At 38.2% G+C, this 21,810-nt stretch overlaps 8 protein-coding genes across 11 annotated transcripts; 4 read left to right on the top strand and 4 right to left on the bottom strand.

The window, feature by feature from the left end:
* Positions 1-559: 559 nt before the first annotated feature.
* On the top strand, positions 560-3,572 carry Hpd (4-hydroxyphenylpyruvate dioxygenase). The gene is made up of 8 exons (XM_069042542.1): positions 560-836; positions 890-916; positions 969-1,136; positions 2,322-2,447; positions 2,500-2,589; positions 2,641-2,741; positions 2,789-3,341; positions 3,392-3,572. Exons 1-8 carry the CDS (start codon positions 834-836, stop codon positions 3,464-3,466), a joined length of 1,143 nt encoding a protein of 380 aa, XP_068898643.1. The 5' UTR covers positions 560-833; the 3' UTR covers positions 3,467-3,572.
* Positions 3,448-5,446, bottom strand: LOC138126763 (DNA endonuclease RBBP8-like). Its single transcript, XM_069042541.1, has 6 exons — positions 5,073-5,446; positions 4,923-5,016; positions 4,829-4,872; positions 4,318-4,780; positions 4,094-4,270; positions 3,448-3,861 (listed from the first exon to the last, which is right to left on the bottom strand). The coding sequence occupies exons 1-6, from the start codon at positions 5,200-5,202 to the stop codon at positions 3,567-3,569; spliced, it is 1,203 nt and encodes a 400-aa protein (XP_068898642.1). The 5' UTR covers positions 5,203-5,446; the 3' UTR covers positions 3,448-3,566.
* Positions 5,447-5,568: 122 nt separating this feature from the next.
* Positions 5,569-7,405, top strand: endos (alpha-endosulfine). Of its 2 annotated transcripts, none has more exons than XM_069042552.1 (2): positions 5,569-5,693; positions 6,852-7,405. In XM_069042552.1, the coding sequence occupies exon 2, from the start codon at positions 6,872-6,874 to the stop codon at positions 7,229-7,231; it is 360 nt and encodes a 119-aa protein (XP_068898653.1). In that variant the 5' UTR covers positions 5,569-5,693; positions 6,852-6,871; the 3' UTR covers positions 7,232-7,405. The 2 variants fall into 2 exon arrangements, with proteins under 2 accessions (XP_068898653.1, XP_068898652.1); XM_069042551.1 differs by lacking the exon at positions 5,569-5,693 and adding an exon at positions 6,407-6,547.
* A 160-nt stretch (positions 7,406-7,565) lies between these two features.
* abs (ATP-dependent RNA helicase abstrakt) lies at positions 7,566-10,745 on the top strand. Its single transcript, XM_069042534.1, has 10 exons — positions 7,566-7,736; positions 7,795-7,914; positions 8,162-8,303; positions 8,358-8,703; positions 8,756-9,046; positions 9,097-9,259; positions 9,662-9,793; positions 9,851-10,019; positions 10,077-10,226; positions 10,290-10,745. The coding sequence occupies exons 1-10, from the start codon at positions 7,710-7,712 to the stop codon at positions 10,607-10,609; spliced, it is 1,860 nt and encodes a 619-aa protein (XP_068898635.1). The 5' UTR covers positions 7,566-7,709; the 3' UTR covers positions 10,610-10,745.
* On the bottom strand, positions 10,603-11,902 carry LOC138126768 (transmembrane protein 59-like). The gene is made up of 3 exons (XM_069042547.1): positions 11,767-11,902; positions 11,612-11,717; positions 10,603-11,561 (listed from the first exon to the last, which is right to left on the bottom strand). Exons 1-3 carry the CDS (start codon positions 11,896-11,898, stop codon positions 10,987-10,989), a joined length of 813 nt encoding a protein of 270 aa, XP_068898648.1. The 5' UTR covers positions 11,899-11,902; the 3' UTR covers positions 10,603-10,986.
* A 5-nt stretch (positions 11,903-11,907) lies between these two features.
* LOC138126769 (uncharacterized) lies at positions 11,908-12,994 on the top strand. Of its 2 annotated transcripts, none has more exons than XM_069042549.1 (5): positions 11,908-12,044; positions 12,099-12,425; positions 12,486-12,582; positions 12,630-12,825; positions 12,882-12,994. In XM_069042549.1, the coding sequence occupies exons 1-5, from the start codon at positions 11,999-12,001 to the stop codon at positions 12,957-12,959; spliced, it is 744 nt and encodes a 247-aa protein (XP_068898650.1). In that variant the 5' UTR covers positions 11,908-11,998; the 3' UTR covers positions 12,960-12,994. The 2 variants fall into 2 exon arrangements, with proteins under 2 accessions (XP_068898650.1, XP_068898649.1); XM_069042548.1 differs by having other exon boundaries at positions 12,477-12,582.
* Positions 12,816-13,732, bottom strand: LOC138126770 (zinc finger matrin-type protein 2). The gene has a single exon (XM_069042550.1). The coding sequence runs from the start codon at positions 13,594-13,596 to the stop codon at positions 12,997-12,999; it is 600 nt and encodes a 199-aa protein (XP_068898651.1). The 5' UTR covers positions 13,597-13,732; the 3' UTR covers positions 12,816-12,996.
* Positions 13,733-18,718: 4,986 nt separating this feature from the next.
* On the bottom strand, positions 18,719-21,709 carry RPA1 (replication protein A 70). 2 transcript variants are annotated; one of them, XM_069042536.1, is made up of 9 exons: positions 21,515-21,709; positions 21,403-21,459; positions 21,122-21,351; positions 20,639-21,074; positions 19,949-20,266; positions 19,672-19,898; positions 19,368-19,623; positions 19,115-19,309; positions 18,719-19,065 (listed from the first exon to the last, which is right to left on the bottom strand). In XM_069042536.1, exons 2-9 carry the CDS (start codon positions 21,430-21,432, stop codon positions 18,964-18,966), a joined length of 1,794 nt encoding a protein of 597 aa, XP_068898637.1. In that variant the 5' UTR covers positions 21,433-21,459; positions 21,515-21,709; the 3' UTR covers positions 18,719-18,963. The 2 variants fall into 2 exon arrangements, with proteins under 2 accessions (XP_068898637.1, XP_068898636.1); XM_069042535.1 differs by having other exon boundaries at positions 21,403-21,580.
* Positions 21,710-21,810: the final 101 nt, after the last annotated feature.

The raw sequence follows: 21,810 nt of genomic DNA, 5'->3' as shown, positions 1-21,810 counted from the left end.
TTACAGCCGCAATCTGCAAGTCACTGGAAAAAATTCCAAGACCACGAGCCACGGCTTTCGAAAATGAAGATTAATCCGGCCTGAATGCCGCGCTGCCGGGCGCGTAACATACAGGTGTCCAAAAAGTCTGGAAACACCCAAATGAAAACGTAACGCATAATTTTTGAAAAAATCTAAAGACAGGTCAATTCGTGTTTTAAAAAAGCTTTCTGCTGATAGTGTCTGTTGGGCCTTTGGATGACATTGAAAAAAGTTATTATGTTATTAAATAAAAATAGGTTTTTTCAGGAAATTTTTTATGTAAATTGAAATTTTTTTTGACCGTCGGGTAGACAATTAAAAGATCTATTTAAAATGGTAGTAAAAATGCGACGTTGCCATTTTAAAAAACTTCTGATGACATCATAACTCTTTCAAGGTCATCAAAAACAGCAAACAGAAAGCTTTTTGAAAACGCTAGTTCACCTGTTTTTGCGTTTTTCTCGAAAAACATTCGTTTCTACTTTATTGGGGTGTTTCCAGACTTTTCGGACACACTGTATAACAACAACAATTATGAAAAATATTTCTGGACGATGTTTCTTGAGCATAAATTAATATAAATCCATTTAAAACAACTCAAACTTTCTTTTGTTAACTTGGCGAAGAAAATAGGAGGTGAACATTTTGTTGCTATCGCACGAGAAAATCCTGATTACCTTGTTTTTTCAAATCTACAAACACATTTGCATTTTTCCAAATTAATTATTTCAAAACGGATAAACAATGTTGTTTGTGCGAAGTTATATAAGGCACACGTTCAGCACATTTCAGTCAGTTTTCAGCGAGTGACAATGGTGAGTACCCGCTCAAGACACTACCCTTCTTAACTTAATTCGTTTGATTTCAGACGACCTACACAGACAAGGGTGTTAAGGTGCGTCACCCCTGCATCAAAAAGAACAAATTTAAAATGTATTCAATTGCAGCCAAGCAACGGTAGATTTTTATATTTCGACCATTTGACATTTTACGTGGGAAATGCCAAACAAGCCGCCAGTTACTACATCAGCAGACTGGGCTTCGAGCCTTTGGCCTACAAAGGACTCGAAACCAAGAGCCGGAAGTACGCCGCTCATGTAGTGCGCCAAAACAAGGTAAAAATATTGTTTTCTATTCCAGTGTCGTAATAGTATATTAAAAAACGAGTTTCATAACGAAGTGTTTATTTCATGGGTCCAAGTTTATAAAACGAATTGTGAAGCGCGAGTTTCACAAAGGAAGAAGGGAATAAACGCCTTGTGAAACAATTTTTTATACTATTTTTTCTGTTTTGCTTACACCTTTTGAGCCGTTTTTAAATCAAAAGTAAGAATTTTAAAATTCTGGGAAATTTTATTATGGTTGGCAAAAAAACAATTGAAAATTGAAACACTTGTCGACTTTGGGATATTATTCGTGCTGAGGCTGCCAGAACCCAGAAACCTCTAAAGTCTATTTTTTCCTGGTAGGCGCGTGCGTGCGCATCTCCGAAAGGTAGAATCACATAGCTAAGATTTTTAGCAGGATGCAGGAATTGTTAGTATTTTTTGTTGCATATTATCTAGGGGGATCAGTATTTGTGGTTGCAGATTAAAACTCATGTTTATGATTTAATTTTTGTATAATTTGTAAAATGTAAACAAAAAAGTTTATGAATCAACTCGTGGAAAAATTGATAACAAATATTATATAGATTTTAGAGGATTCTGGTAGCACCAACATGATAACCGTAAATTGTACTACATATCGCTATTATAGAACCGCTTTCAGCTGTTACGATACTGTTTTTGGTATTGCAACAGCTCTGTTATGAACGCAAAATAGAAAAATAGCATTTTATGACACTGTTTAGCGTTTTCAACTGAAAATAGTTGCGCAAGGTTCAATTTTATAGCATTGTTTCTAGTAATTATTGAATGTGGGGTTGGTATTGTTAGTAAATATTTACCTGTGTTAAATGTGATGTCATCTGAATCTAAATCCATCAAAGTAAAGTATCAAAGGGGTAGATTATTATTATAACAAAATTTGGGAAACAATTTGAAATTTAATTTTCAATGAAACGACATTGCTGCCTCAATACCAACCCAATGTCATTAGAATAAAAGTCACTAGATTATTATTTTATATTTAAAAAAAATTAAACTAATAAAGCCGAAATAGAAAAAACAGCATGTTACACTCGTTTCACAAGACATTTTGTCGTACTCGTAACCCTCTCGATCGAGAAAAGACTATCTTGTGCAACTCGTATAACAATTTACTATTTTCTCGACGACTTTCATAATCACAAATTCTAGGTGGTTTTTGTGTTTGTGTCCCCGTACGAACCGGGAGACGACGAAGTAAGTCCCCATTTAGTCAAACACGGCGACGGAGTCAAAGATATAGCGATGGCTGTGGAAGATTTGGACAACATAGTCTTGGTAAGTCCCCCAATCAACTTCATCTATCTTTTCTAAGCCGTTGCTGTTCCAGAGAGCCAAACAAAAAGGTGCCAAAATCATCAAAGACATTTGGGAGGAGAGCGACTTCAACGGCGTAGTCAGATTCGCCAAAATCCAAACGGTAAGTCCCAAAAAAAAAAAAAACGTTTTAAGTTGCGATCGCTGCTTTTAGTATGGAGACACCACGCATACTTTCATCGACAAAAGCCTGTACAGAGGACCTTTCTTGCCTGGCTACGTGATGTGCCACGAGGACAAATTGTCAAAGAAATTGTAAGTCGATGATTTTAAAAAGTCCAGAGACTCAACTCTTTGCGCAGACCCCCCGGCAAGCTGGACTTCATCGACCACGTGGTGGGGAATCAGCCCGACGGCGACATGGAGTCGGTGGCGAAATGGTACGAGACGGTCCTCCAGTTCCACCGGTTTTGGTCCGTCGACGACAAGCAGGTCCACACCGAATACTCGGCGTTGCGGTCCATCGTGATGAGCAACTGGGAGGAGAACATCAAGCTCCCGATAAACGAGCCCGCTCCCGGGAAGAAGAAGAGCCAGATCGAGGAGTACGTGGAGTACTACGGGGGAGCTGGGGTGCAGCACATCGCCCTCAACACCCAAAACATCATCGAATCGGTGCGGAACCTGCAAGAGAGGGGAGTGGAGTTCCTGCAGGTGCCCGACAGCTACTACGACATTCTTCGCGACAAGCTAAAGCACAGCAAGATCCGAGTCGCCGAAGATTTGGATGTTTTGCAGAAACTGAAGATCTTGATCGATTACGACGAGAACGGGTATTTGTTGCAGATCTTCACCAAGAACATGCAGGACAGGCCCACGCTGTTTTTGGAGGTGATCCAGAGAAGAAACCACAATGTAAGTGTCGTGTTGTTTGCGTTTGCGTGAGCTGACTTGCGGGATTTCAGGGATTCGGAGCTGGGAATTTCAAGGCGCTGTTCGAGGCGATCGAAATAGAACAAGCCAAACGTGGAAATCTATAATTTATAACCAAATTCTTGTAAAAATTTAACAATAAAATATTTTGTTACACTTCTATCACCGAAGACAATCGGTTTGTAAACGTATAAATAAAATAATTTGTTATGATGACTTCTTATAATTGAACACGATCGACTCTTCTGTTTCTTGCGTTTTGGGGGAAGGCCCGAACGTCAGATCCCAAAATCCCGCGTAAGTCTCTTCTCTTGGTTGGAACTTATGTCTGTGTCGCGAGCAATCGTTTTTCTTCTTTTCCAGCTCCTCTGGCGGCAAGTTCAGACACTCGTAATAAGCTTGACACTCTTTGCAGGACCACCCTTTCAATTTTTTTCGTTCCTTGCCTCTGACGACCTCCTCATACGCAAATTTCGAATCTCCATCCTTTTTTTCCGGTATCCTAAAACGCACTGTTTATGTCAACAACCCAAAACGTAAAAAACGTATTGCCGGAACACGGCCGGAACGTTATAGATATGGATTGGGGACTTGTCGTTAAGTTGGTACTACCAGAAAAAGTTACTAGGCGCGCTTATCTATTTCGAATTAATGACAGATTTCTTACTAAAGTACAGTTAATCATAAGTTTTAAGCGACCTTGACAATCCACATCTAAATAACTATTACTATACTTGTCGTATTTTTCTACGAAAGTCGCCAAATCTTCCGGAACCTGTTCTTCAGGTTGAGGCAGTTCAAGGTCATCGACTGTAGCATCCGACTCATCAGTGTCCGCGTCACTACTGCTCTCATTTATCAAGTCTATCATTTCGTTGATGCTCATTGACGCCAGATTAGAATCAACTTGCCTAAAAAAAAATAACTAGGCAAAGAACCAAACGTTTCAAACCCATACTTTTGCTTTCTGGGCTTCAAAAACATCTGCGTGAGCGTCGTCGCCTGCTTGCTTTTGTTCAGTTTGGATTTGTTGGTTCTCGACTTCAAAAGCGACATTTTCGCTCTCTTCGTCGATTTTATATTTGGCGTGTTTTCAATAATCGAGCACTCCATTATATTGGAGTCGTTGCAGTCTTTTGGAGTTTTAAATTCGTGACTTTTTGTGATCTCCAGTTTTGGAGTTTTGTCGATTACGAGTGGAGGTATACACGATGGACTCGTCGAATTTTTCCGTTTGGACCTGCCAAAACGATTTTTATTAATCACAGGACTGGTGGCAGTTTCATTTTGGCGCGGGGTTGGGGGTGGTGAGCGTTGCTGAACAAAAGCTGCCGTGTTTGGAGACTCTATAAAAAATTCTTCACTTTTTATACTATTGAGATCGATTTTTCTAAATGGCACGTGTTCAGGTGTCTTATTTTCTGCAAACAAACTTTGTGATATGTGTTTCAAAAGAGCATGATAGTTACCTTTTTCAGGTTCTATTAATTCTCCAAAATATTCAGACTCAGCCCTTAAATACATAACTCAATTATGGAACATAACAAAGCAACCTGTACTTACAGTCCTTTAAAATTTTTACATTTTTGCAGGAAATCTCTTTTCTTCAACTCTGATTTAACTATTGATAATTCATTACTTAAGTAGTCTTTAACTCCTATAACGAAAACGCATAATATACCATTTACGATTTACGTTAGTTGCAAAACTTACTATCTAATTCCAACTGGAAGGCACAGTAGATCATGGCCACTTTTCGAAGTTCTTTTCTTTCTTCTTCCCATACTCCTTTTATTTCTTGGTTGTAAATTGACACCCAATCTTCATACGAACTTAAACTCATTTTTAACTTTATAATTAGGGTCAGAATTACCTACAAACAGGAAGGAAAACATTGACTGTTAAAAATGAAAAAAGATTGAGGTTATGTATGAAGAATGTGTTTTTGTTTTTATCTCGACGTCAAATGTAATTTTTTTTTTTTTCAAGTGTAGTAATCTGTGGTAGTAATACAACTTTTTCATAAAATTTCCGATTATAAACTTGTTCGATGCTCTAATTTCATTTACATTTCTAATTGCAGATAATTTAATTCTCGTTGAATTTTTTAATTTTATCCGCCAACGTGTAAAGTTGGTTGCATAAGCTAGTTACAAAAATGTTTGAATTACCGGTTACCTCACATAAATGCTAATTATTGAATCATTAAAAGTCAACTCTTCGAAAATAACGAAATTGTACATATTTGACTGTTTGTTTAATCACATTTTTCAAGAAAAGAATAAGTTGTCAGGAAGTGAGGGGCTACATGGCGCATCTAGCGCATCCACCATAGTAAGTACCTAGATAAGTACTTTATTAGTCATATTGTTTGCCCTTATTATCTATATTATTACTCTTTATTTTATTCAGGCCTCACCTAAAGTTCCCTCATCGATTATTTTTCAAATAGTACTTATAATAATAATCTAAACCACATAACTCCTAGAATAGCTATTTGTGCAATAAGTTAGGAAAAGTGATTTTTTTCCATACGAGATGCGGGATTTTTAATCGAGACGAAGTCGAGATTAAAAACGCGTCGAGTACGGAAAAAACACTTTTCCTACGAATTGCACACATGATTTTTTCTACTGGAGTTTGGAAAATACATAAAATTTGGATATTTTTAATATACTATTAATTATTTCTAAATTAAAAAGCGAAATCAAAATTGTTCTGCTTTCGTTACCATAGAGAAACAATTTATTAATGAAAAATTGTGAAGGCGTTTAAGCTTTTGTCTCAATTAAATACCAGTTTTTACGTTACGTATCCCAGGAAACGACCAAAATTGAACTTTTAGTGTTGAAATATTATTTCCGCCCTTACTAGGAAATTTTTCACTTTTCTTAACTCAAATTAGTATTACAATGTTGAAGTTTTCCAAACTCTAGTAGAAAAAATCAATTTGGTCACAACGTAGACATTAGACAAACTTTCTGTATTCAGATTCATAATTCTTTCTTTATTTAGATATTTACATATCTGCATACTAAACATAAACAAGATAAATAATGATAATAGCAACAATAACGGAACTGAGATTTTTTAAATTGTGGAGTCGCTGTTGGTAGCAGTGTGGTCAGTCACAGCTGTCTCGAAAAGCAACTGTCATTTTGATTACATTCTAGTTTTTCATTTTTCTGGTAAATATTCTGCTATTATCATTGATATTCCCTTGCGCGGTCACATTTTTCGCAGTAAATTCCACCGGTCATGCACTGATAGTGTAACTGTTAGTTTTTTTGCCCTTTAACCTCAAAATGAATTTTTTATTAGTGCCTAAAAAAACACGGTAAATATTTGATCAGGGCACGTTCGTATCGGTCTATATTTCACGCAGACTCCCTCATTTGACGTGCTAATCCTTGTCAATCCTCTTGTTCGCAAATTATCACGAAAACCCGTTTGTTTACATTGCTATTTTGGCACTAATTCTTCCATTGTCAGCTTTGACGTTATTAGCCACGATGAGCGATCAAGAGTCGGAACAGACCCAAGAAATGAGCCCGCACGACGTGGAAAAACTCGAAGAGGCGAAATTGAAAGCCAAATATGCAGGGGGCCCTGGCGGTCCTGCCGGTGGTCGATTGATGGGTGGCCATTCGGCATTCCTGCAGAAGCGTCTCGCCAAAGGTCAGAAGTTCTTCGATTCGGGGGATTATCAAATGGCGAAACAGAAACTGGGAGGTGTGAACAAAGCGCCTTTGAAGACACCCTGCCCCGTACCTGGATTTGCTACAGGTGAAGCCATCCCCACGCCTGAGACTGTGCCAGCGAGGAAAACGTCGATCATACAACCGTCAAAATTCACGTCTAACGTGAGCTAGCTTTAAGTGCCGAAGTTTTTTATAATTATTAGATAGGTTTTGTAGTTTGTTGATTCCTCTACTAATTTATTTTGTTTACTCAGTCCCAATGCAACCCTTAATCCTTGCTGTACCGTAAAGAATTGTACTTTTTTAATTAATGATCAATAAATTTGCTTTGAAACGTTATCAAAACTGCGTTTTCTATCAGAAACCCGACGCTTTGCCAAGTCCCTCATCACTTTTGTATTGTTAAGTTGGTATCATATCGTTTAATATTGAACATTTGAAACAAAGTGCAAATTTCAAAAGCATTATTGAACAAACACAGGAAATATCGTAAAATGATAACTTTAGTAAATAAGAATTACAATGGAAATGTAGAAAAAGGAGTAAATATAAATTTAAATTGTATCAGCTGTCAACTGTCAAAACAGTGTGGTTCATAACATAACCTAAAAAATTGTACGTAATTGTTGCGAATTCAAAATAATGAAAAATGGGTGATAGTGAACCTCATACGAAGGTAAAATTGTATTTTATCCGATTGGAAACTGTTTAGGTAGAATATAATAATATTTTAGAGATACAGACGTGATGACAGAGAAGAAAACAAATCAGACTCCGATGACAATTATGTTCCATACGTTCCGATAAAAGAACGTAAGAAACAGAAACTTCTAAAACTGGGAAGACTAGGACAGGTACTATAATTATGTAAATTAATGATGTTCAGCTTTTGCGTTGACTTGTCTGAAAACAACATTTTTTTTGTTTGCATAAACAAGTAATAATAATTCCTTTGAAAGCACTGTTATGTGATATGTGTAAAGAGTATAGTGTAGAATCAACCGATTTTTTTTTTTATTGGTCTAAAAATTTTTTATATCTATTTGTTTTTGTTAATTTATCAAATTCAAATAAAATTTTGTCAAAACAACCGCTTGGCAGTTAAAGGAGGCAGAATTAAACAAACCAAAGTCGTCTAGCGAGAATGAAACAAATGACGATGAAGAAGAAGATGAAGTGTGGGGACGGAAAAATAATATATCCCTCCTGGATCAACACACGGAGCTTAAAAAATTGGCAGAAGGTGAGGAGATTTGACTCTTGGAGATCACATTTATTACTTGACATTTAATTCCAGCCAAAAAGGTAAGCGCCGTGGAAAGACAACTGAAGAAGGAAGAAGAAATTCTGGAAATAGTAGCTGAAAAGAAGGCCCTGATGGGCGTGTCAGAATTAGCCAAAGGCATTCAGTACAGCGACCCGATAAAGACGAGCTGGCGACCACCTCGCTACATCCTGACGCTGCCGGAATCCCGCCACGAAAAAATCCGCAACGAGCTTCGCATCCTAGTTGAGGGCGACGACATACCGGCCCCTCTCAAGACATTCCGAGAAATGAAGCTTCACGACGGGATCATCGCCGGCTTGAAGGAGAAAAAGATCAAGAAGCCGACCCCGATTCAAATCCAGGGAATCCCGACAGTGTAAGTGACTCATCTGGAAATCACTTCTGACGATTGAAATTCTCTTTAACAGATTATCAGGTCGCGACATGATCGGGATCGCATTCACCGGTTCCGGCAAGACTCTGGTCTTCGTCCTCCCTCTCATCATGTTCTGTCTCGAACAGGAGGTCAAGCTGCCCTTCATCAAAAACGAAGGACCTTACGGACTGATCATTTGCCCGTCGAGGGAGTTGGCCAAGCAGACGTTCGACATCATACAACATTTTTGCGGGAGTTTGCGCAAGCACAATATGCCCGAAATTAAGAGTTGCTTGGCGATTGGAGGTGTCCCGGTTTCGGAGGCCGTCGACGTGATACAGAGGTAGTATTAGAGCAGAATTGGTAATCCTGAACTCTTGTTGTCGTTGACAGGGGCGTCCACATTATGGTGGCCACTCCAGGTCGATTGATGGACATGCTCGAGAAGAAAATAGTAAAATTGTCAGTTTGTCGGTACTTGTGTATGGACGAGGCGGATAGAATGATCGACTTGGGCTTTGAAGAGGACGTCCGAACGATTTTTTCGTATTTTAATGTGAGCATACAAACACTTTATTAGGGATGTATTTCTTTCATGCTTCGTGTAATTATAGCCCTCGCTGCGCTTGTACTAAATAAAATAAATTAAACTATTGTAAATGTAATTCGCAATAGTTCATGATAAAAACTGTAAATAATCCAATTTAGAACGCGTGAAGATTTTTATTGTTCACTTTTATGACATTGTGATCAGAGAAATAACAAATTGCTGCAAATGGATTTATAACATTCGACCTTGCTTGTGGTAAACATTTCTAATGATTTTATTGTTATTACGTCCTTGAAACCATTTATTAAATTCTCTGCGCAATAAAAAAAATCGATTTTCCGTACAAAAACGCGGCCTGAATGACGCACCCCCCGCTTTCCCAAATTACACAATTTTATTGTTGCACAGGGACAAAGACAGACTCTGCTATTCTCCGCAACGATGCCGAAAAAAATTCAAAATTTCGCACGTTCCGCTCTGGTCAAACCCGTCACAATCAACGTGGGACGAGCTGGAGCGGCTTCAATGAATGTCATACAGGTAAAACGACAGATACAAATGTCCGTGTAGCAAAAACTTCCCCACTGTTATTTTTAGGAGGTCGAATACGTCAAACAAGAAGCTAAGGTGGTGTTTTTGTTGGAGTGTTTGCAAAAGACGCATCCTCCGGTTTTAATTTTTGCCGAGAAAAAACAAGACGTGGATGCCATTCACGAGTATCTGCTGTTGAAAGGGGTGGAGGCGGTGGCGATCCACGGTGGCAAAGGTGCAGTTTGATTGGACGTATCTGTGTTACGTTAATAAATGTGTGGTGGGTTTGTAGATCAAGAAGAACGATCGCGATCGGTGGAAGCATTCCGCAAGCACGAGAAAGACGTGCTGGTTGCGACCGACGTGGCCTCCAAAGGCTTGGACTTCCCCGACATCCAGCACGTCATCAATTATGACATGCCAGATGACGTCGAAAATTACGGTAAAATCATTCATGAATCGTCCGACTGGCGAGTGTACTGATTTTGTTTTAATTTTTCTACAGTGCATAGGATTGGTAGGACTGGTAGGTCGGGAAAGCAAGGCCTGGCCACGACTTTCATCAACAAATCCAACGACGAGTCCGTCCTCCTCGACCTCAAACACCTCCTAATGGAGGCCAAACAGAAGGTTCCCGCCTTCCTGAGCGAGTTGTGCTCGGAAAGCGAGAAATACCTGGACCTCGGCGACGAGAGGGGTTGCAGTTACTGCGGGGGACTGGGTCACAGGATCACCGACTGTCCAAAGTTGGAGGCGCTCCAAAACAAACAAGCATCGAACATCGGAAGGAGAGACTACCTGGCCAACACCGCTGCAGATTATTAGATTTTAGTAACCATTTTATTAATATTCCCAAGTCATACAATATAAAATATGTATTACATTTACGGAAAATACGTTTTTGTATAATGTTATTAAAAATCGAATGAATTTGTTCGTAAAAAAAAATTCGTAAAGCCTCCGTTCATTGAATTATTCTTAAATACGGTGTGCGCCAATAACAATTTCTGTAGCATGTTCTAACAAGTGACACAAATCAATCTACAATGACTAGAAGTATTAACCACATAGTTTCAAAACACTTAAATAACAAGTGCTGAAATAAACCCACTACATTATTACAATAAACAGCGTCAAGACGGCCACAATACGTCACCCCACGTCAGCCCCTCAGGAGAAATACGCACCTCACGGACATCATCTTAAACCTTTTCACTCTCCACAGTGTATTTTGGGGGCGTGGAAAAATCGATTTCCTGGCAGTCCAGCAACAATTCAGGGTCCTTCTCCTCGAACTCCAGTATCAATTTTTCATCAGGAATTTCCACCTCCACCATCTCCTCACTGTTTTTCTTCTCTGTGGAGAAACTCAGCCACAGTGCTACCAACACGGCTGACAAAAATGCCGTCAGCAGAATCCAGCGCGGGATGCCTGAATTTCTAGACGCGCAGTCCAACCAATCTCCTGAATATTCATTAGTCTTGATCACGACCGTATCATCCTTGAATTCAATAGGCATCGTTCTGATGTGAGTCTCTGGAATTTTGTAGTCAATGTTGAAGCCGATTTCCAGTTGGCTTTTGATGCTAGGGTCAGAGAGAATGTCAGATTCTAAAATTTCAAGGTCAGGCTCTGCCAACACGATGTTGTGGGACTCATCTTCTTCAGTCAAGACCAGAAACGTTGTCATGTCGCTCTGGCGCTTTTTCGCCATCAAATCGCAGCCTTGCAGGCAGATTTCATTTTCTTTAGCCACAGCATACGACTCATTGCAAGCTGTAATAACAAACGTTTCGTAAAACGGAAGCGGTGCAGCAAATACCTACATAAATGACACTCTTTCCTGGTGACATTCAAATTCAACTCGTCTTTAAAGTGGATGATGTTGAAAAATCTACAGCCCCGCTGACAAACGACCTGTTCGTAGTTTTGCTGCAAAAGTCCGTCGATAATCGGGGTTAAAAAAAAACGAAAGGATTACCAAGTCTAATAAAGGCAGTTGATTTTCTTTGCATAAACCTATGCACTGATCGGTTACTGAGTAGGTGCTTGTGAAGATTTCGTCCGACAGAGCAGTTTCCAACGTTAACAACCATATAAACTTCCACATCATGTCACAAAAATGTTCAATTTCCAAATCGCTGCTCCTGTCAAACTTGTAAACAATTTCAACAGCGCCCCCTATCTCTATCTGTCAAACTCAATTCGAATAAATGCGCGAAATAGTGTTTTTGTTGCTTTCTTTAAATCTCTCCCTTTGTAAGTACTTGAAATTGTTAAAAGCGACCCTCGAGAGTTGCTTTTGTGTATCAGGTGCACACGGCTACCACCCGTCCTTCTTGAGTGAGGATGAGATCGATCACGCCCGATTTGAGCGCGACGAAAGCGAGCCTTGCAACGAGGACAACTTGATGAACTTTCTTGCAGAAATTCAAGTGATTAATCCTGAGAGCATAGTGAAGCTGGCCACTCTGAACGACATCGGACCGTCCTGTCACCGCGTCGCTGAAAATCTAGACAAAATCAAGAACTACCTGAAGACTTGCACACCCCCGAACCAGCCAGATCTGTACTACCAGCTGATTAAAGGGGTGGAGGCGCTACACGACAAGTTATGTACCGAGTCTTCGTTTAAAAAGGGTAAGATCGATCACTTTTAGAGTGTCGCAGTTACTTGCGTCACTTTGTCAGAATTCGTAGTAATTCACAAGTGTTTGCACGAGCTGAGGAACGACTTGGAGGACTGCGGGGGCCCAGCCGATTGGAACGAAAATTCCGACAACAACGCGATTTGCAAGTAAGAAAGCTTCACTTTGAAACTGAGCTCAAAAGGTGTGTTTCAAGGGCCTACAAAAACATCGCAGATTGTTATTACATCAAAACTGCCAAAGTGTGTGGCAAGCACGCGGCTGCCACTACTAAGGAGCTTCTCCAGGCGATCATTGACAGTATTTTGACCATCAACTGTGACAACGTGAAGTCGTCTCCCGAAGTGAAGGACCCCATGCCCGAAGAATACATCAAAAAAGATAATAGCAAGGTTGTTTATTACTTAAAAACTTATTGTTTTGTTTTGTACAATGGTCTAATTCACAGGCTGACACTCTGAGACCTTCGATGGCAGTCACCCTAATCTCAGCAATAACTCTATCTATTTATTATACAAATCTTTGATTGTACTTGAGTCATCATGAAATCGCTTAAATCTACGTTATTTCTTCTTTGCCGACCCAAAACCTGCAAACCCCATTATACTCGCGAGTTCGCTCGACTGTTCAGGTGCTTCATCACTCATCTCTTCCGCCTTCCGTTTCTCTTTCCTCTTTTCTCTCCTGTACTCCCTCAACTTTTCTTCCTCTTCAGCAATTTCCTGCATTCTCGCCGCCATGTCGTAATCTTTCTTCTTCTCTTCCATTTTTTTCTTGTTCTGTTCGAACCGGCGCTTGACTGCGTCCAGACTGCTCCGCTCGACTCGCATCGACATTCCCAAGTTTCGTTGATGTTTTTTACCGTTGATGTGATCCAAGAAGTTGATGGAATCTTTGACGACACAGTCGCACACATTGCAGTAATAACCGCCGGACTGTGACGTCGGTGTGTTTTTGTTTATCACTATGCTCTTTCCGAGTTTCGAGTCTAAATCTACTTTGTACTCGCGGGTTTTCAGCAGTTCGCGTTTCACGGGAGGGCCTTTCTTCTTTTTCGTGTCTTCTTCGATGCGGTCAATCTCTTCTTTCTTACGCTCTTCGGCTAACCTCTCGTATTCGTCCCGGTCCCATTTTCTGCGGTGGTCGTCTGGACGCATCGTCATCTTTACCCTCTTATTGCTGGAATCCTAGGCTGGAACTTGGTGTTTTGAACAATATTCGATGAAGGTTCACCACAATTCGACAATATTGACAAATTGAAATTGTGTTTGACAGTTGACATATAGCAGCAAGAGATTCAAGAGAGACAAAACTAATGTTCAGAGGGAAAATAGGAAAAGACACACTGTGGCGCCTCTTTGCGGGTGTGTAGCAAAACACACAAGCAAACGCTAAATTTGAAACTTTTTACGTGTCCAAGATTTAATTTCAGTTAAATTTAGTTACCCTAATTACGTTAAATAATAGATAAATAATTAAATTCAAAGAAAATCAATGGGAAGAAGGAAGGTTACACAAAAAGTTGTTTTAATTATTAAACTTTTCGTACGGGAATACGTTATAATAACAATAATGGAATAATGTAATCCATATTACACCGTTCTTATACATTTCTATATTTTAGATCTTTTACTTGAAAGAAAATAAATGTTTGCTCTTTCCCACATTTAACAACTTATGATGACACTTGTGACATCTAGAAATCTGTCAAATTGCAACTGCCAACTTAAACTTTTACTCCAAATTTCCCTAGATTTCAAAAGTTCAATTTTTAAACAAAACACCAGGTTTAATATCTACCAGACTTGTGATCATCTAAATAAATATTTTCTTAAAGGGCCAAATGTTTATTTAAAAATTAATTTTAATAATCAATTATGAGTCAGCTATAGTAAATTCAAAAAACTCCTGGACTGTCAAAATTAAATTTTAACTAAAATGCTTGTTTCGACTGTACTTAGGTATAAAAACATTTCAAAAGAGTGTACCCACGTCAAAATCTAGTTACAAAATATGTTTAGGTTATGTGCTCCTTTTTAATTATTGGACTAAAAAGGTTTTGAACACTTGAAGCGAAATGCAGAAACTAAAAGAACCGAAGCAATTTCATCAAGTTTATAAAAAACACAAGGAAAAACAGAAGGTGACACACGACAAACTGAAAACAGATAACAAACTAAACAACCAAAATTGAAAATCGCTTCCCATACCTTATCCCAGTCAGAATCCGCTAAAGATAGTTATATTGTGGGTGGAACATCTTTATTATCCACAAAGTTAACCAGTCAGCTTTAATTAGGTTTTCATTTTCATGATGCAAGATGCTATTTCTCCACAGTTTTATTAAAATCAGAAGGTATGGCTTTATAATATAATAATTTCGTCTCTTCTCTTGCGCCAATAGAACCACCCTTTGTTCGTTTTGTACTTTCCATTTCAACCTTTTTACAAAACATACTTAAATAATTTTGCAATTTATTTGACAATGTCAATTTAAACAAATGAAAAATCAAAAAATCATAGATACCGACCAGACAATATGAAAATAACTAAATAGTGATTTAAACAACCTAACAACTGCAATTGTGATTTTGACAGTCCAGATGTTTTTTGAATGGACTTTATATGGTGCTTTTGTCACTATTGTCTTCATTATCTAATAGATAGGTAAAACAACTATAGATACGGGTATAAAGTTGTAATTGAGAATAATTTCACTTATCCATCCTCTGATTTGTACATTGCACTCCAGATATCTGTGACAACAATTAAATAAAATAGATTAAAAAGCGGATAACGCGATTAAAGTGCGGGTGTAAGATTTAAATATGGTGACACTGAAGCAGTTTTCTTTAGTGTTGCTGTGACATCCACGTGCTGCTTTTGTCGTTCTTTTCACAAGATATAATAGAATGTGGATGAATCGAGTTGCAGTATTTATATTGCTTTTGAGTGCTGCTTTGTTTATCGAATTTGAAAGAGGTGTGACAGAATCTGTGCCCGAAAGTGAACTCCTAACTGGTACTTTCCCATCTGGTTTGATTCACCCGGGACTTCGTCATTTATTATTCTTTATCGAAAGACTTATTGTTCGACGTGAACTGCAACAACAAGTGCGCTACAAATGTATTTACAAATATGTGTCAAGAATAAATTAGATCTAAATAAACTGTTAAAAAAGACTCGAGTACGGTAACGAGCAATACATTTTCCATTTTGATCGTCAATGCGATTTTAAAATTTCATGGATTGTCAGAAATTCACATTTTTCTCTTATAGCCAATGTCAATAATAAATTAGTGTTTTTCTTTTGGTTTTCCTCTTTTGTCAATTGTATTTTACTATTTCTCAAAACTATAGTGAATTCCAAAAACATCAGAACTATTAGAGTTCCGTCAAGTTGTCACACTGAGTATTGACAAAGCTGTTCTAGTACTTTTCAATGTACTTGGTTGATCACCCTGCAGCATTCAAACCCTGCCAAATCTTTAGACATAGTGTCAATTACAATATGTCAACAGTTCGAAAAAAATAGAGCAAGAAATTAGCAATTTGCAACTGTTGCATGGAATTCGCGGCCTTATATTTTTGATATGGTTACGATATCTTTTGTTTGTCACCAGTCTCCAACCTAACCAAATTTATGACAACCTAGTAACGAACATCCCTAAATACTAGGGAGTAATTTATTTTTGACACGATATTATAGGTGCTATTGCGATCAATAAATTTTGGACAGTGTCATCGCATCAGTAATATATATATGATCGCATCGCATCGTGCTGTCATACATTCTAAAACGACCTTTATGTACTATTCCGGATACGGAATCTTGGCCCCAACTGACATTTAACTGACAAATATGTGTGAACTGGCCTTTATTGAATATAACTCAACTTTTAACTCGATAATGCCATTTCCCTGCTTTTTTGATGTCACAAAAAAAACTTCAAAGTGATTTTTTAATTATTACACTTTATTATTATTATTACATTATTACACTTTTTTTTTAGAAATGTCTAAAAAATGTTGGCCAAGATTCCGTGTCCGGAATAGTACAATGGCCGGCAATAAAAACTAGCCATCACTTTTCTGTCACATCAAAATCCAAATGTGTAATTAATGCTTTAATGACACTATGGGCCGTATGATTTCCCAGTCATTAAAGTTAAAGAACGTCGTTAAATTGTTTTGTTTCTGTCTAACATAGTACTTGGTATATACTCTCATTTTGTCTAATCAATTATTTAGCTAATGAAAGGCTTATGGGAAATCATACGGCCCACGACATTTACATGATGGCTAATTTTTTTTGCCGGCCACTGTATTAATAACCTTAATTTTGATTGTTGTGTCAATTTTGAAAATGTGAATGTCAGATTTACCGACAAAACATTCAAGAAGTTTTAAAAATCAGACAAATGGAATAGAACGAGGTTTTAATTAATAAAAAATAGAAAATATATAAATAACCTTAATATTTTGTCATCGCTTATATTGACAAATTCATCATTCATGTGTGACAATTTCAATAAAGCATAATTTAGAGTAATTTTTTTATATGACAGAAAAATGATGTCCAAAATTTAATGATCGCAATAGTACTATAGTACATGTCGTGGCCGTAGCACAATGGAGGACTTGCTAGTGTCAAAGAGTGACACTGACGACCAAAATTTATTGCTGGCAACTATACATTAAATTACATAGCGCTTCAGGAGGAATTATTTTTGACGCTGCTGATTGCACCGAAATTTAATTAAAAATGACTTCCTGTGTTCGTTGAAACAATGGGCCGTATCAGGACACCGTTATTAAAGTTGCCGTTAGGTAACTAGAGTCGTGATTAAAGTAAACATAAAACGATACATTTTTATGCAATTATATAACCTGCCAGAAAGAGACGAATTCGTCACCAAAGTAATTAGTCATGATACGGCCCAAAGTCTTTAAACAAAAAACACTGGCCAACAAATCTAAATTTTTTGCATTGCCATAAAATTAATTATCACTTCATTCTTGATAGGAAATCCGACATTTACTTTATTCGTAAACGCAGGTTTGCACCTCAAACTTGTCTTGGGTTTAAAATAAAAGATTTTTGTTTAAATAACCTTTTATTCGCTTTAAAAATAGTTACATAATATATTCAAGATCGCCAAAAATGTCTTTCTGCTTATTTGTTTGTATAGCAAGATTTCACTTCTTTTGGTGCCTCTTCGTCGAACTCGACGACTGTCTTAGTGAAAGTGTCGACCATCTTCCTCGATGACATCGTCCATATTTTCGAAAAAAAATATAACTTATCTTCTAGAACAGTGTACAACTGGCAAATGTTTCCACCTGACCAATCAGTATAGGTAGAGAGCGTTTTTAAATTCATCGATGGATCAATCGGTGGAATCAGTTTTCTACCAAAACGTTGTTATATTACTGTTAGATTTATGTTGAGCTTAAGAAAACACGTTTCTTTATTCACCAAAAATTTCATGTTGGGCTCAACCAAAATTCACCTTTCCCATCTACAATGGGAGTTGGTTGTTTGGTGGACGAATAGTGAGGGAAATGTCAAAATAGTTTGTCGAAGTCAAAATAGTTTGTCGAAGTCAAACTGTCAATGTCAAAGCAAAGCGAGGGAAAAACTGGAAAAGTGGAACATTATTCACGTATCCTCTAATTTTTTCATGAGTCTTTCTTCTGTTTAAAATAATTTCTTCATCAGAGGAAGTTAATAAATCATCATCTGATGAATCTTCCAAAGGCATTGTAATCCGTTTTACCAATATTATGGTCCCAAGAAGACTAATGTCGCACATATTTATTCATATAATAATAATGAAAAAATGTTTAGGTTATGTTTACACTTCAGGTGTCATGACGTCAGCACAGTCATCAGTTTTCCACCAAATCCGTTTCCCTATTCATCACATTTTTGCACAACATAAATGTTCAACACAAAAAAAACTTATGATTGACAGTCCACCAATGTTGAAATTCACCGCAAAAAGTTGATGAATTTAAAAACGCTACCGTACTGTCACTCACGTTTTTTTTTATATTTACCGATTGTTTTCGTTTTGTTGAAAAATTGGAAACGAGAAAAATAAAGAAAACACGAAGGTTAGAGTTGTAAAAAAATAAGAAAAGCCTTATTAAGTTCACTCCACCATGTGGAAGGTGCTGCTGCAGCTTGTTGCTAAACAACAGCGGCGCCACTTATCCACCATCACAGATTAAGATTCTAGAGTATCCATGGACGAGAGGACGAAACAACAAAATTAATAAGACATTTACAAAATTTCTATTCTGGTAATGCTAGAGTTGTAAAGGCGAATATTTCACATGGTATGAGAAACAAAAGCCGCCGCCGATGAATAAAAAAAATTAACATTATTTGAAAAAGAGTAGAAAGCCGGTTAAACATAACGTGATACTTACATATAATTAAATTTAATACTCCAAGAGGTTGTAAAAAGTAAATAAATGACACTTATAACTAAAATAAACGTAAAAGGATTTTTGCCGCCTACTCAGGACATCAACTTTTCAATCTCAGTCAACAAGTACGAATTATGTTCTTCAAAGTTGACCGGATCTACTTTGACCACCACGGTTTTGAAACGTTTCTCGTCCTGAAAGAACATTCATCAATGAAAAAAATATAAAGATCTTCCTATTTACGTTGTAGGTTTCCAATTTTGCTCTGCATTTGAAAACGAACTGTTTAAAATTCGCTTCGCGGAAAATAGCAGTGGCGGCTTCCGTATCGTTCTCCATCGCCAACCCCACTTCTTGTGACGTTTTTCCCAAAATTTTTTCCGCCTCGGACGAAAACAAACTGACCCATTGGTTGTCGCTCCAATCCCCGATATTCATCTGAACGGACAAAAACAATAAAAAAAAAAAAACAAATCGCACGTAAGAATGGTCTTACGGAGACGAGCAGGCGATACTTGAAATTCGGATATTCCCTGTTGCACTTCTCGCACCTGTACATTCCGTTCTCTAGGTCTATCACTTTCTTGTTGCATTCTGCAGTCGGACACGCTTTGTATATCGCGTTCTCGGAGCGCACCAACAAAATCGTCGCCATGGTTTGGAAATAGTCGCCCTTTTCGGACTGACCCAGTCCTTTCTCGTGGACCTCCTTGAAGCTCATCCACGGAGTCTGGAAATTTCCGCCGCCGGTCCTGCATCAAACGACATAAACTCTCGGCTGTTACACCTGAAGAACGCACCTCTCGCTCAAATTTTTCACTTCGCTGTCCCTCCCCTCCCTCTCGAACCAACCCTTGATCCTATGGCACTCCTGGATGTCAGGATTCATCTTAATCTGACTGCTCATCACGGTCGACAGGTTCTTGCCGCCCCCGAACTCCCCCACTTTGGCCCCTTTGATCAAGACGACGGGATTGTTGGTCCCGTCGAACGAATCCGCCTGGGAACCCCACAGAGTCAAAGTGATCTGAAAAATCGACTTTATCCACTGGAGGACAATTGTGGGGGGATCATTACGGCAGTTTTAGATTGGTCCACTAGAAATACGTCGCGTTTCTTCAGTTCGCGGTTAGTGGACCTCGACGTGAAGGTTTGTATGTCGGACGCCTCCTTGCAAATGCCGATCACGTCGACCAACGCGCCGACGTCCATGCTGGCGACAGAATCGATGGGAACGAAATTGTATTTCACCTGGGGGACGACGCCGTCGTCGTTTAGGCATTCCTCGATTACGCTGTCACTGTTCAGAGTCATTTCGTACTCGTTCTTTATGGTATTGAACTGTTTGTTGGCCGGTTTGACCTGACACTTGCTGAAGTAATAAACCTTATCCACCTACCAAAACAAGGTGTCGTTTCAACACATCTTTTGGAATACATCTTTAAACTACAATATTTATTTTATTTCAATCAGACCCAGCTTTACAACGATTTAAACTGAAGCGGAGTTCCCCTATATGGCGATTTGAATACGTTAACGTTTTTCAGGTCTCACTACCTGTGAGAGCACCGAAAAGTGAAAAAAAAAACAATTATCGACGATTCGCTTTATGAATCTATTATATAGCAATAATGTAGTCCTCCTGCTCATAAACCAAAAAAAAAATCATTTCTACATTTGAAAGATAACCTCAAAATCATTTGAGGTTATGTCAGACGTTTTTCATCAATTTTAGGAAATTAAAACACAACTAAATAAGAAGCTAACCTGAAGGTAATTGAAGTATTTATCAGCCACATCCCTGAAGGCTGTACATCGTATTTCTCCACTTTCATCCATAAGGTCAAAACTGAATAGTTTGCCTTCCCCCCGAGAGTTAGACCACGTCCTCATTTCAGACTTATTAGCAACACGCGCCTTGATCACCCATTTATTGTGATAAGGACTAAGCGCTGATATTTGACTGATTATTCGAGAATCTGATAATGACTGATTCAAAATGTTAGGTGCATCCACCCTCATTTGTTTTCTAGCAGGTTGACCTACATCACTACTGTCTTCAGTAGTGGTTGAGGAAGGACTCTCCACTTTAGTATTATAGTTGGATGCTTTATCTTCACTCAAATTTACTGGATTACCAATACGTATCCCCACTTCAGACCCACTAACTACTGTTTCACAGTCCAAAATAACCAAGACTTTTCTACGAATTTGTGGATTAAATTAGTTTAGGCTCCATCTGATACTTACTGATTTCCCTTGACAGCGCTGGGAATTTCACTAAGCAAGAATCTTTTGATTTTGATAATGGAATTGACATCAATTCCTCCTTGGGCTGTTAACATTGCAAAAGATATCGAATGATCACCATCAGAAAGTATCATTCTGTAACGCTCCTTGCTTGAACTTGCAGACTGAATTTTTTTACAACCCAGAACCTGTACCACAGGATCTGTGAGTTTCTCACCTCTCATCATTTGCTAAAAACACATAGCATCACGTCAAGTTTCTCTTTATTTTGCATAATGTACCAGCAAAGCCCCTTCCGTAAGTTGATTCATTGTTCACTTTTTGATATTCTTCTAACTCTGACAATTCAAGGAGTTAAAAATGATCACTTTGCCTTCGAGATTTGCCGCGTACCTTACTGACATGACATGGACGCCAACCTAGAACCTACTCGCAATCGCACAAAAATAACTAACAGATTTTTTGTTTGATTTTGCCAATGGGCTTACAAGTGCAGCTAACACTGCATTTGCAACAAATGTACGAAAAAATACGGTAATGACGTTGTAAATGGCGATAAAATGATGAAAAAGTTGGCGCCAAAACCGGATTGCGACACTTGATGCAAAAGTACGGTGCCAATGTAATAACACAAAAGTACTAGCTACAGAGAAATGTCAATAGTTTTCGGATATTTTTTATTTTGTACA

This window comes from Tenebrio molitor, chromosome 3 (genome assembly GCF_963966145.1).
Source record: "Tenebrio molitor chromosome 3, icTenMoli1.1, whole genome shotgun sequence".
In the NCBI taxonomy this organism is placed as follows: domain Eukaryota; kingdom Metazoa; phylum Arthropoda; class Insecta; order Coleoptera; family Tenebrionidae; genus Tenebrio; species Tenebrio molitor.
Note: the sequence above shows the minus strand (reverse complement) of the source record. Positions and strands in the feature narration are given on the sequence as shown.